Source organism: Ochotona curzoniae, unplaced genomic scaffold, assembly GCF_017591425.1.
Source record: "Ochotona curzoniae isolate NIBS_2020 unplaced genomic scaffold, NIBS_Ocur_1.0 contig_430, whole genome shotgun sequence".
NCBI classification, from domain to species: Eukaryota; Metazoa; Chordata; class Mammalia; order Lagomorpha; family Ochotonidae; genus Ochotona; species Ochotona curzoniae.
Window position 1 is genome coordinate 11820159 of NW_024466219.1, and position 12394 is coordinate 11832552.

Below are 12394 nucleotides of genomic sequence, written 5' to 3' on the forward strand. Positions count from 1 at the left end.
AAGATTTATTTTATTTTTATTGGAAAGTCAGATATACAGAGAGGAAGAGAGATAGAGAGAAAGATCTTATTTCAATCCCTACTCCTATCTCTTACACAGACCAATGGGCACTATGGCATAACCCAAGCCAGCCCACCACAGACCCAGCCTTTATCACCTAGCAGGTACTACAGCCTAGTTAGGGTGTCCCTTAAGAATTACCACCAGTCCCACCCCCAGCTGCAGTTGCATGTGTCAGCATATGCTGCAGTGTAACCCAGCCTAGCTGGCATCCCATTTGGCTCTCAAATACATGCATGGATACAATGGCTGAACTAAGCCCCTCCTACCCCCAAACTCAATGTGCATGTATGCCAGTGGATGCTGCCACTTTGTCTATCCTGGTCTGCCCCTAGCCCTGGCTCTCATGCTCACCAGCAGGAACTGCAGCCTGCCAAGAGAGTGCCCACTATTCCCCTACTGGACCCACCCCCAGCCCCAGATCTTGCACTTGTCAGGGTACTATAGTGCAGCCTAACATGATTTGTGCCCAGTCCTGGCACTTTCCAGCAGCTACATCAGCCTAGCCTGGCCCAGTTCTGCCCTAGATTCAGTGCAAATGCAGGCTGACAGGTTTTGCAGTCTTACCAGGCCTAGCCTGCCCTCAGTCCCAGCTCTAATGCTTACCAATGGAAGCAGCAGCCCAGCAGGGGAGTCCCCAAGCTTTCCTACTAGGCCTCTTCCTTAAGAATATCACACACAGGCAGAAAGAGCAATCTAAGCGGTGCTCGGGCTGCTTGCATTTCCTGAATGCAGAGTGTTCTAAGGAGATAGCCTTAAGGTAAATGTCATGGTAAACACCCGTAACCTTTAGGAAGCTACCAATAATAAATCATCTGGTCAGAAATCTAAAAAAAAAAAAGAATATCACACACAGTAAAGAAAAATTAAAAGAATATGCCTCTTCCAAACTGTGTAATGGAGACTGTCATATCCAGATGTGAGGATACAATGCTGTATGCATCTCTGCTTCCAGACAAAGATGGACTCCCAATGAAACTGTTTATTATATCTTGACAATAGGAAGCTGGACTCTCTGCCATTGTCCATGCCGCAATGATGGACATAGGACTGTTTATGAAGGACTATAGTATAGTAATAATATAGGGAAACTCAGTGAAGGGAGAGGAAATTGGGGAGGGGGTGTGGGAAATCCCAGGGCCTATGGAACTGTATCATAAAGTGATAATAATAATAATGGCTATGAAATCAAAATAAAATCAATCTAAGCAAAAAAAAAAAAAAAGACAATCACACACTGGTGTTAGCGTTAGGACACTGCTGGCTTTGAAGAATTTTGACGAAATATTTGAATACCTACTGGTGTTCTAAATGGTTGGGGTAAACCAGTGAACAAAACTCACTGTCTCGTGGCAAAGACAGATACATTTCAGGCATCTGTACTTCAGAACTGCAAGTTAAAAAGCAGCTTCTTGGGTCCGGCCTGGTGGCACAGTGGTTAAGGTCCTCGCCTTGCACACCCGGGATCCCATATGGAAGCCGGTTCTATCCCGGCAGCCCCGCTTCCCTTCCAGCTCCCTGCCTGTGGCCCGGGAAAGCAGTTGAGGACGGCCCAAAGCTTTGGGACCCTGCACCCGTGTGGCAGACCCGGAAGAGGCTCCTGGCTTTGGATCGGCATAGTTTTGGCTGTTGCGCTCACTTGGGGAGTGAATCATTGGACGGAAGATCTTCCTCTTTGTCTCTCCTCTCTGTGTATCCGCCTTTCCAATAAAAAAATAATAATAAAAATAAATCAAAAAAAAAAAAAGCAGCTTCTTGGGCCTGGTGCAATAGTGTAGCAGCTAAAGTCCTCACCTTGAATGTGCTGGGATTCCATATGGTGCCGATCAGCCCCGCTTCCCATCCAGCTCCTTGCCTGTGACCTAGGAAAGCAGTTGAGGACAGCCCAAAGCCTTGGGATCCTGCACCCATGTGGGAGACCTGGAAGAGCTCCTGGCTTCTGGCTTCAGACTGGCTCAGGTCCGGCCATTGTGGCCACTTGGGGAGTGAGCCATTGCTTGGAAGATCTTCCTCTCTTGTCTTTCCTCTCTGTATATCTGCTTTTTCCAATAAAAATAAAATACTTAAATTTTTTTTTTTAATAAAAGCTCAGCAAAAAGGAAGAAAGAAAGAAAAGAAAGAAAGAAAGAAAGAAAGCAGCTTTTTAAAACAATATTATTTTTTATTGATTACATTGCATTATGTGACACTGTGACACTGTCTCATAGGCTCTGGGATTCCCCCAACCCCTCCTCATACCCTCCCCCCATGGTGGATTCCTCCACCTTATTGCAGTATTACAGTTCAAGTTCAGTTAACATTCTTTCATTGCAAACATAGAGTCCAGCATCTTATTGTCCAGGTAAATTCAATGGTTTCTTGGGAGACCATCTCTGGTCTGAAGATAGAGCTGGCAGAATATCATTCCGATCAATTAAAAGCCCCAACACAAAATCAACAGCACTTTACAGCATTATGGAATTAATCGACATGGTATTGAGTGACCAATATGTTAAAAAAATGGAAGTTCTTAACCACATCCTGTGACTACTTCACTGACATTTCAATTTTAGTTTATACACAGAACCAGCTGTTATACACCTTAAAATGGCTATAGGGTACTATTCAGCTGTCTCGTGTCTATTTTCATTTCAGAATTTCGCAGTTTATAGTGTTGAAGCATAATTTTGCTGAACTTGGCAGATTTTGGAATAATCTAAACTGGCTTATAACTTAACAAGGCATATGTCAACAGTTGTAGTGCAGAACAGTTTTAGGAGGGGTGTGCAGTGATATCTTCAATACCTTAGTGAGGACCTTTGTGTCCTACCTAGTAAGGCATGTGTGAGTCCATGCTGACCGTTTTCTGTCTGGTTCCAAGCTTGTTGTTCTCTATCTATTCCAGTTTGTGTGTGTGCGTGCGTGCGTGGGTGTGTGTGTTTTGGGGTGGGAGGCTCTGGAGCGACCCTGATGGTCATTGTAAGATAGGGTGGGGATCCAAAGTTGGAACTAAGTGAGGACCAGAGAAAGCTCTCTCCCTAGTCCTGAAGGAAGCTTACTGTTCCGATGACCTTGGATCCTGCAAGGAAGGGTTTGGGCTTCTTCCATCCCATGTGGTAGATCCAAACGGGGGTGGATGGCCTCAGAGTTCTTGGCCTCCAAAGGCATTCCAGTTCCCCATGGTCAAAAAGCAGCTTCTTGATTCAAATATCATGTTGTTAAGGGCCCTCAACTGTAAAGTTACTTGATGTCTCTTAACATACCTGCCAAGTTTGCCACTTCTGTTTCAAGGTCTTGGAAATGAATAGTCTTACAGCAGATTCTATTCAAAAGTTCAGCTGAGAGGAGTGACTCCATACCCTTCTTAAATCATACTTGCAAAGCCAACTTTGCTAGAAACTCTTGATGGATCCCTGGCAAAAAGGCGCCAGGGCCTTGTGCTTTAAGTTCATTCTTTTTCCTTTACCGGTTCTGGAACCTGGAGGGTAGATGATAGGGCCAGTGGTAAAGGAGTGTGTGCAACGTGAGCCATTGCTCCTTTGAGACAAACTGTGTCTGCAGTCTGCTATCTGACACATCTAATGAAACAGTTTGATTCATGTTGAAGATTCACATCTTGCCCTTTTTATCAAAATGGAAGTTAGGAAATCTTATTTGCATGTATTTCTTATTAGTACTTTTCTGGTACCTGCCTGTGAAATTTAAATACTACTTTTGTAATTTCAAAGGAAAAAAGATTGTCTCACTAATACACATACATTGAGACATAAGATTACATTCAAGTTCATATACCTTGAACTTTCAGTAAGTAATATACAGTCTGCTGATACAAAGATATTTTGTTTAAGATAGATCATTGCCTACAGAAAAGACCTTGGTCACATTCTGTGTTTGTGACCAAATTATTAGACCCAAAGTTGGACTTCAGGGAATAGTTTAAAGTCTTGGAAAATTTGCTAGGTCTGTGGTAACTGGCATCTTCACTTTAGCCATCACACTGGGCCCCAAATGCTTGTTATTAAATGGCTAATTCTTCACCTTGGATTTGCTGAGATCCCATGTGGGCGCCAGTTCATGTCCCGGCTGTTCCACTTCCCATCCAGCTGCCTGCTTGTGACCTGGGAAAGCAGGTGAGGACAGCCCACAGCCTTGGGACCCCAAACCCGCGTGAGAGACCTGGAAGAGGCTCCTTGCTCCTGACTTTGGATTGGTGCAGCTACAGCCATTGCAGCCAGTTGGGGAGTGAAGATCTATCTCCTTCTTTCTGTTAAATCTACCTTTCCAATCAAAAGAAATAAATCTTAATATATATGTATATATTATATAGAAGTTATTTAGAGGCAGTTTGAATTATCTAACCAAGTTTTAAATCCATAGAAGGCATGTATAACAATTATTCTTAGTGGTGAAAAGTTGGAAACAGTATATCTTAATAAGGACAGAATTTACATGTTTTGCAATATAGTTACTTAAAGGGAAAAAGGTAGAGGTTTTTTTAATTGACATGAAAAGCTGTCCAAGGCATTGTTAGATGAAGAAATGGCAAGTAAGAAATAAGTAGCATGATATGATTTATGTGTTTATTCCCTAAATAATATAATAGCTACTCACATAGCAATCACATTGTATTAGATATTACAAATGAATGAGGATGTGTGTGTGTGTGTGTGTTATATGCAAATCTCATACCAATTTGTATCAGGGACTTAAGCATTTACAGATTTTTGAACCCATAATTGTCCTGTATACAAAACTTACCCCAAGTTGATACCAAAAGATAAAGTAAGGAGCTAGAAACTCCATCCAGCTCTCTCACATGGATGGCAGGGGCCCTAGGCTGTGGCCATCATCTGCTGTCCTCCCAGATGCGTTAGCAGTGAGCTGGATAGAACGTGAAGTAGCTTGGACTTGAACCAGCATGCTCTTGACTAGGGGTACAGGTATCACAAGCAGCAGTTTAACCGCTGCACCGCAGTGCAGCCTGGCAGTGTTTCAAAGAAAAGAAGCCAGAAATATCAAATGCTGCTGACACTCAAGTAAAATGACTCGATTTCATGACATTAGTAAGTCATTGGTGACTTGAGTAAATGTTGTTTGAGAGCAATGATATGGCTCAGGACCAAGCTGGAATGAATTGGGAAATTAGAAGGAACGAAGTGGAGAATGTTAATGTGGGCCTGCTCTTAGAAAAGCTTGTAAAGGAGCAGTGTGTCATGCAGTTAAGATGTGTCTTAGACACCCACTGAACATTATCCCGTAGAACATTCCAGATTCTTACATTAAACCATCTGTATGACAAGACTACTTCAGTGTCTAATGAACACCTCAAAGAGAATCATCTCAGACTAGCAGTGTAGCATAGGTGATAAAGTTGCTGCCTGCCACGTCAGCTAGTCCAGCCCAGCTCTGCGGACGGCCTGGAGAAGCAGCAGAGGAGGGCCCCGCACCCACGTGGCAGACCCAGAACAAACTCCTGCCTCCCAGCTTCACACAGGCCCAACACTGGCTGTTGTCACTATTTGGGGAAGTGAACCAACGGCTGGGGTCTGTGTGTGTGTGTGTGTGTGTATCGTTTAAGTAAATAAATTCTAAATAAATTTTTAAATCACAAAATATTAATAAATTTAGCATTTTTGCATTAGATGCAGAATATTCAATTTAAAAGGTATATTTAAAATAATTGCGCAAACAAATTTTGGAGAATGTTTTTTGCCATTAATATGAAGTAATTATTTATAATAAGTAATTCTTCATATTTTAAAATATAAGCTCATTGTACAAAAGTGCTTTATAAATAATTAAAACTTGGTGGTTTACTCATATTAACAACTTTCAAAGTTAGGAATTAGCTGTTGCACTCCAGAGAGTGCAATTATTTATAGTGCTCTGATTATTGTTGAGTTTAGCATTATTAAGAATGTAGATAGATTATTTTTTTAAGATTTATTTTACTTTTATTTCAAAGGCAGAGTTACAGAGAGGAAGAGATAAAGAAATCTGCAGCCCACTGGTTCACATCCCAAATGGCCACAATGGCCTGAGCTGAGCTGCGCTGAAACCAGGAGCCAGAAGCCTCTTCAGTTCTCTCATGTGGGTGCAGAGTCCCAAGGACTTGAGCCATCCTTTACTGCTTCCCCAAGCATAAGCATGAAGCTGATGGGAAGTGAACAGCTGGGATACTAGCCAGCTCCTATATGAGATGTCAGCACCACAGGCAGAGGCTTAGCTGCCATAATACCAGCCCTGGACAGGGTATTTTAAACCATACATGTCATTATTTAAAAAAAAAAAATTCTAAGCATCTGAATAGAGTTTGATTTTCCTTTTAAAGATAATCAGACTTCAGGATATCCAGACATTGGAGAGTTGTTCAAGTCATATTTAATTTGAAAAAAAAAAAAGTCATATATTCTCTCAAAGTTCTATGCAACCAGAGGCATTAATACTTGTTTAACAAATTAGATCACTATTCTGGCACTAGAAAGCAGAGTAGCAAGCAAGATTTGAATCTTTGCTGTCATTTTTACACACAAGAGCCAGGATTGCTTTTTTCTTTTTATTTATTTATTTTTATTAGAAAGGCATTTTATGGAGGGAAGGAGAGACAGGATGATCTTCCATCCGCTGGTTCACTCCCCCAAAAGACCACAGTGGCCAGAACTGAGCCAGTCTGAAGCCTGGAGCCAGGAGCTTCTTCTGGATCTCCCATGTGGGTACAGGGTCCCAAGGCTTTGAGCCACCTCTACTATTTCCCAGACCATAGGCAGGGAGCTGGATGGGAAGTGGAGCAGAAAGGAAACAAACCAGTGCCCATATGGGATCCTGGCACTGCAGGTGAGGTTTTAGTCATTGAGCCAGTGCATCAGGCTCAAGATAGATCAAAGAATCGATCCCAAATTTAATAGCCTGTATAAATTTACTCCAATGATAAAGGAATAAGATTTAAATATGTATTTCAGTAACAAACAAAATTCTATATATGTTTATAGTCAATTTTTACCTGATCTCTCTTTCTCACCTAGAGTAATTATCTGGTGTTCATGGCAGAACTCTTTTGGTGGTTTGAAGTTGTGAAGCCATCGTTTGTACAGCCTCGTGTTATTCATTCACAAGGAGGTAATTAATCCTTTAATTTTACATGTGAAGAAGTGGAAGTTTATGTAACCCATCTGGTTACTGTTTTAAAAGAAGAATGCCTATTATTGTTTCTGATTTTGGTTGTTTTGCTTGACAGATTCTGAATATTTTGTATTTAAAACCACTAAATTCTTGATAAGGGGATAATTAGATGGTCAAGAAATAAGAAAAAGAAAATGATAACAATGAGTCTGAATTTGAAATCTTACAGAGAGGAAAATTCAGCTTTTAACTATCAGCCCATTTTATCTTTAAGGTTTATTCATTTTTATTGGAAAGGAATATTTACAGAGAAAAGGAGAGACAGAGAGATCTTTTATCCACTGGTTCACTCCCCAAGTGAGTACAACGGCCACAGCTGAGCCAGTCGGAAGCCAGGAGTCAGGAGCTTCTTTCTGGTCTCCCACGCAGGTGCAGGATCCCAAGGTTCTGGGCCGTCCTCAACTGCTTTCCCAGGCCACAAACAGGGAGCTGGATGGGAAGTGGAGCAGCCAGGAGATGAACCAGCACCCATATGGGATCCCGGCGCTTGCAAGGCAAGGACTTCAGCAACTAGGCTACAGTGCCGGGCCCAACCTGTTTTCATCTCTTTGTACCTTTTACCCTTCTCCCAGCTTGTTTCCCTACTAAATTCTTATGTTGTATTACAAATAATCCACTCAGATATTGGCTTGGCCACATTTGAATTTGGTATTAAGTCATAAAAAGGCTTGTTACATGTATTTTTAAACCTAGAGTGAACTATAGTTAAAACCAGAGTGAACTAGAATTATTTTTTAATCTTAGGGGGGAAAAAAAGCGAATTGAGCCTTCTCCCCAGGGTTACTTACAAAAATGTAAACTTGGGCACACAGCAGGCTCATCCTCTGCCCTATGGCACAGGCATCCCATACAGGCACCGGTTCGTGTCCTGGCTGCATCACTTCCAATCTAGCTCTCTGCCCATGGCCTAGGAGAGCAGAGGAAAGCTCATGACCTTGGGGCCCTGTGCCTACATGGAAGAACCAAGACTCTGCTAGCTTGCAACTTTTTTTCTTTTTTTTATTGAAAAGGCGGATATACAGAGAGGAGAGACAGAGAGGAAGTTCTTCCATCCGATGATTCACTCCCCAAGTGAGCGCAACAGCCGATGCTATGCCGATCCAAAGCCAGGAGCCTCTTCCGGGTCTCCCACGTGGGTGCAGGGTCCCAAAGCTTTGGGCCGTCCTCGACTGCTTTCCCGGGCCACAAGCAGGGAGCTGGAAGGGAAGTGGGGCCGCCGGGATTAGAACCGGCACCCATATGGGATCCCGGGCGTGCAAGGCGAGGACCTTAACCACTGTGCCACCGCGCCGGGCCCTAGCTTGCAACTTTTAATCAGCTCAGCTCTGATCCTGGCAGCCCTTTAGCGAGTGAACCAGCAGGTGGAAGACCTCTCTCTGGTTCTTTTTCTCTGTAAAATAAATAAACCTTTTTTAAAAAAATATAAACACCCATAGAGTTAAATTTTATCCCTTGAAAGTATGTTTTTAATTGATTATTAAGAGACCAACCATTTTATAAAAAAACAAAAATGACCAACTTCATGTATCTGAGGTTCTATGAAAGCTTCCAAAAAATTAAACATTCAAACTGATTTTTAATCTTAAACAATGCATTCATTTTATGTTATGCCTTTCCCATCATTGGACTTAATAAGTAAAGTTTAAATCAAGATACTTTAGGAAGAGTGTAAAGAAAATTTGATCCTTTAAAATTATTGAATCTTTTAGAATTTCTACGCAATAAGAATACTAGAAATTACATTTTAAGTATTTATAGTCCAAAGTTACTGAAATGCTGTTAGAAACCTGCTAAGCCTGTGGCTTTGAGGTCTGTCCTTTCTTCCAGCTGAATCTGTGAAAGATCCTGCTTCAGCCCCTGCCCTGATCGCTGCCAGGAGAAATGCTTCAGATGGTTCGTGGAGTTCTCGCTTCACCTCAAGGTAGACGAAGAGGGGTTCATGTTCACAATTTCCTTTCTTCGTGCTAATGAAATCAAGTAACATTTTCAGTTAGATTTTGAATTTATTATTAGCTTATCCTATTATACTCTGTTTTAAATATAATTGAAATGTACACATAGGCTTATTTATGAACCATACTGAAGTGTGAATTATGAGAATATATTGTAAGGTTCAAGTAGCCAATTTATTGCATAAATACAACCAGCAAGCCAAAAATGCTTGCTACATAAGTATTTATAATTGAGAATTGCCCAATTTTAGTATATGTGCTGCCGAAGCGAGCACAAGAATTGCCCAATACTATGATTATCTAGCAGATAACTCTTAGACATCGGGAAATTAAATAACTCTTAGGCATCAGGGGAAATTTATTAATTATATTTGGATTATAAAATGTTTTGTGATTTTTAAAAAAATATTTGAAGCAGTTTTTCCTACTTTTCAGGTTACTAGAGCTACTGAGAGATCACAATAAAGTATTTATTGTATAGTAGTATTGAATCTCTGTCTGGTGCTTTAGTTCTTAATATCAGGAATTAAACCAAGCAAGAATATCTTGCCATTTATTATCAGGATAATGCTGGCTTCTGCTTCAGGTTTATGATAGGGACATTAGTTTGTTTAGAATTGTTTTTACCAGATCCTATAATTAGCTATTTGTTTGAATTTATTAGAACCTGAAATTTATGTTGACTTTGGCTCCTTAACCGTTTTGATTTTTTAAGTTTAAAATGGATATATTTTGAGGATTTTAAGAGAAATACTCTTACTTCCTTTGTGAGGCTTCTTACTTGGGTGAGTTTTCTAAAGTCTGTAATGAATTTTGTACTATTAGAGAGCCTTAGCTTACCCTCTGATTTTCTGCTATAACTGTTCTTACCTTCTGTTCAGCTTTCTGTGGTCCACAACTACCTCTAAGATTTAATTTAGAGAAGTTAAATTAAAATATTTCTCTCATAAGATCTTCTATATATTTTTTCCCCATGGGAAACATATTTCAACATACCATTTCTTCAGTGCTTTCCTAGGTTGGTTTATAGTAACATTTACTCCCTTGGAAATATATATTTTAATCACTCAGTATCACTCTTACACTATCTTTAGATTCTGGAAAGCAGATAATTCCATAATTACTATTTCTAGGAAGCTAAATGGACAAATTCACACACTTCTAACACTGGCAAATGTTTTCATTTAGGTCCCCTGGGAAGACTCATCTCTTTTCTTTCCGATATCTGAGTGGCTACTTTTTCCTAGCAGATGGCTAACCCAGATAGATGTCTAAATTCTTTTCCCTGAAGAGTTATTGTGCAGCCGTCATTCTAGGCTCCTAGTCAACCTCTCATTTCTGTAAGTCTCTATATGGCCCATTGTAGTTTTCAGCACTGTAGGGCTTTTGAGGAAGGACTCAACAATTTCTGCTCTTCCTTGGGATGATGTAGTACATTATCAAAGGAGAAAGAACAGAATCAGAGCAAGAAGGCAGGCGAGCAAGAGGCATTCCATCAGCTGCTCTGCACACCAACCCTTACTAAAGAGTTAGACCTGATCAAGATTTCTCTGCACAAATGAAAACACAGTTGACCCTTGGCAACATTTTGGCCATTAGTTGGGGAAGAAAAAAACAATAAACACATTTTAATAACTAATCCATTTGTATTCAGGATACCCTGCCAACATACACATAGATCTGAAGGAGAGTAGAAATTGGAAGTGATTTTAAAGGGAGGGATCCTAGAAACAAACACGTCAGGGCAGAGTGTGAGAGAAATATCTGACAGGCCTATCAAGTGATCACAAGTGAAATAGAAGGAGGCGTGTGCAGTTAAGCTGAGGGGGAAAGGCCCCACATGAGCATTTGCTTTGGACACAGCAAGTTCTACTCATATTATTGATTTTGGGAAAAGTTACAATGTAAGCTTTCAGTAAGCGGTAAGAACATAACGCTTGAATTCTTTGGTTGACTTGACCATCGTCTCGCTATATACCAACCAAGAGAAAATGATTTGAGCATACTGTGGAAGTCATTGTGTCTGTTTCGCGGTCTGTTCTGGACTAATTGGGAATTGAAATGCTTAATCCAGTGCTAAGAGGGACCTGGCAGACTTTAAGAAAGAAAAGCAAAAACAGCTTGATTCTGGACAAATGTCATTACAGTTTGAGTAGACTGTCTAATCCTCTACATTAATTGGAATGAGTAGAATCAAATAAGAATAACAGGAAAGCTTTATGTCTTTTTAGGCATCGAGGTCTAAAGCGCCAGCTCATTATTAAATGTAACTGTCAGAGATCACAACATAGGTCGGTGAGCAGGGAGGCTGTCAGAATCCTTGGTTTGCTATACCTGTGGTTTTAGTTTAGATTTGACCAAAGTGTTTCAAAGTGGTGAGTTTCACTTAATGTATTTTTTCTCATTTTTTTCTATTTATAAAATAGAAATAATATGCCATATCTTAACCTCACAAGGATATTGAGGTATATAATGAAAAGTGCTTCGGGTTGTATGTGCATGTAGATACCATTGTAATTGCAGCCCTTCTTTGGATTAAACAGTGTGTTGCTTTATTTTTGTCAGTTTAGCACATAGAACAGAGATAATAGTATTGCTTCTGATTTTAGCCATTCTGTATAAAGCTTACATTAATGAGCTAAAATACAGCATTGTCCATTGCAGTGGGGAAGGAGCTGCATATTCAGAGGCTCGTCATTTGCCTTCTAGGTACTCACGTCCCCAGGCTCATTCTTCAGCTTCAGGTAATATACCTTTAAAAGCCTAGAAAATGTTATTTGAGATCAGTTTACTAAGAATGAATATAAAAAACAAATATCCATTCTTTTCTCTGAAAAGTAATTGTAATATATGCACTCAGAGTCTGATCTGTATCTCTATGCTTGGTTATCTTTATAAAATGATCTCTACTTCTATATACCTATTTCTTTGATGCTATTAAGAAATCTTCAAATATGCAGAGTCTGTTAAGTTTATACAATTTCAATCACTTTTTCTTTTTTTTGCAATTAAAGGAGGGATTAGAAGGTCTTCATCTATGTCTTATGTTGATGGCTTCATAGGGACATGGCCCAAAGAGAAAAGGTAAAAGAAGCATTATTAATTGTATATTCCCATTATCAAGAAATGCTAGTTTTATTTCTGTGTCTTTTATTGTTAATCACATTTCTAAATGTAGACTTCTACTCAGTACCAAAATGCAACAAGGACAGGACAGGCAGATG

General features: G+C 40.2%; 1 protein-coding gene across 6 annotated transcripts in view; it reads left to right on the top strand.

The window, feature by feature from the left end:
- The window catches only part of CAMSAP2 (calmodulin regulated spectrin associated protein family member 2), an 89560-nt gene that overhangs the window by 62493 nt on the left and 14673 nt on the right, over positions 1-12394 (top strand). For 2 of the 6 annotated variants that reach the window (XM_040985419.1, XM_040985420.1), the window contains 4 exons: positions 7062-7155; positions 9046-9139; positions 11835-11914; positions 12185-12254. In XM_040985419.1, coding sequence (XP_040841353.1) covers positions 7062-7155; positions 9046-9139; positions 11835-11914; positions 12185-12254 — 338 coding nt within the window. The remainder of the gene's footprint in view (positions 1-7061; positions 7156-9045; positions 9140-11834; positions 11915-12184; positions 12255-12394) is intronic. The other 4 variants (XM_040985421.1, XM_040985423.1, XM_040985422.1 and 1 more) reach the window with 2 other exon arrangements.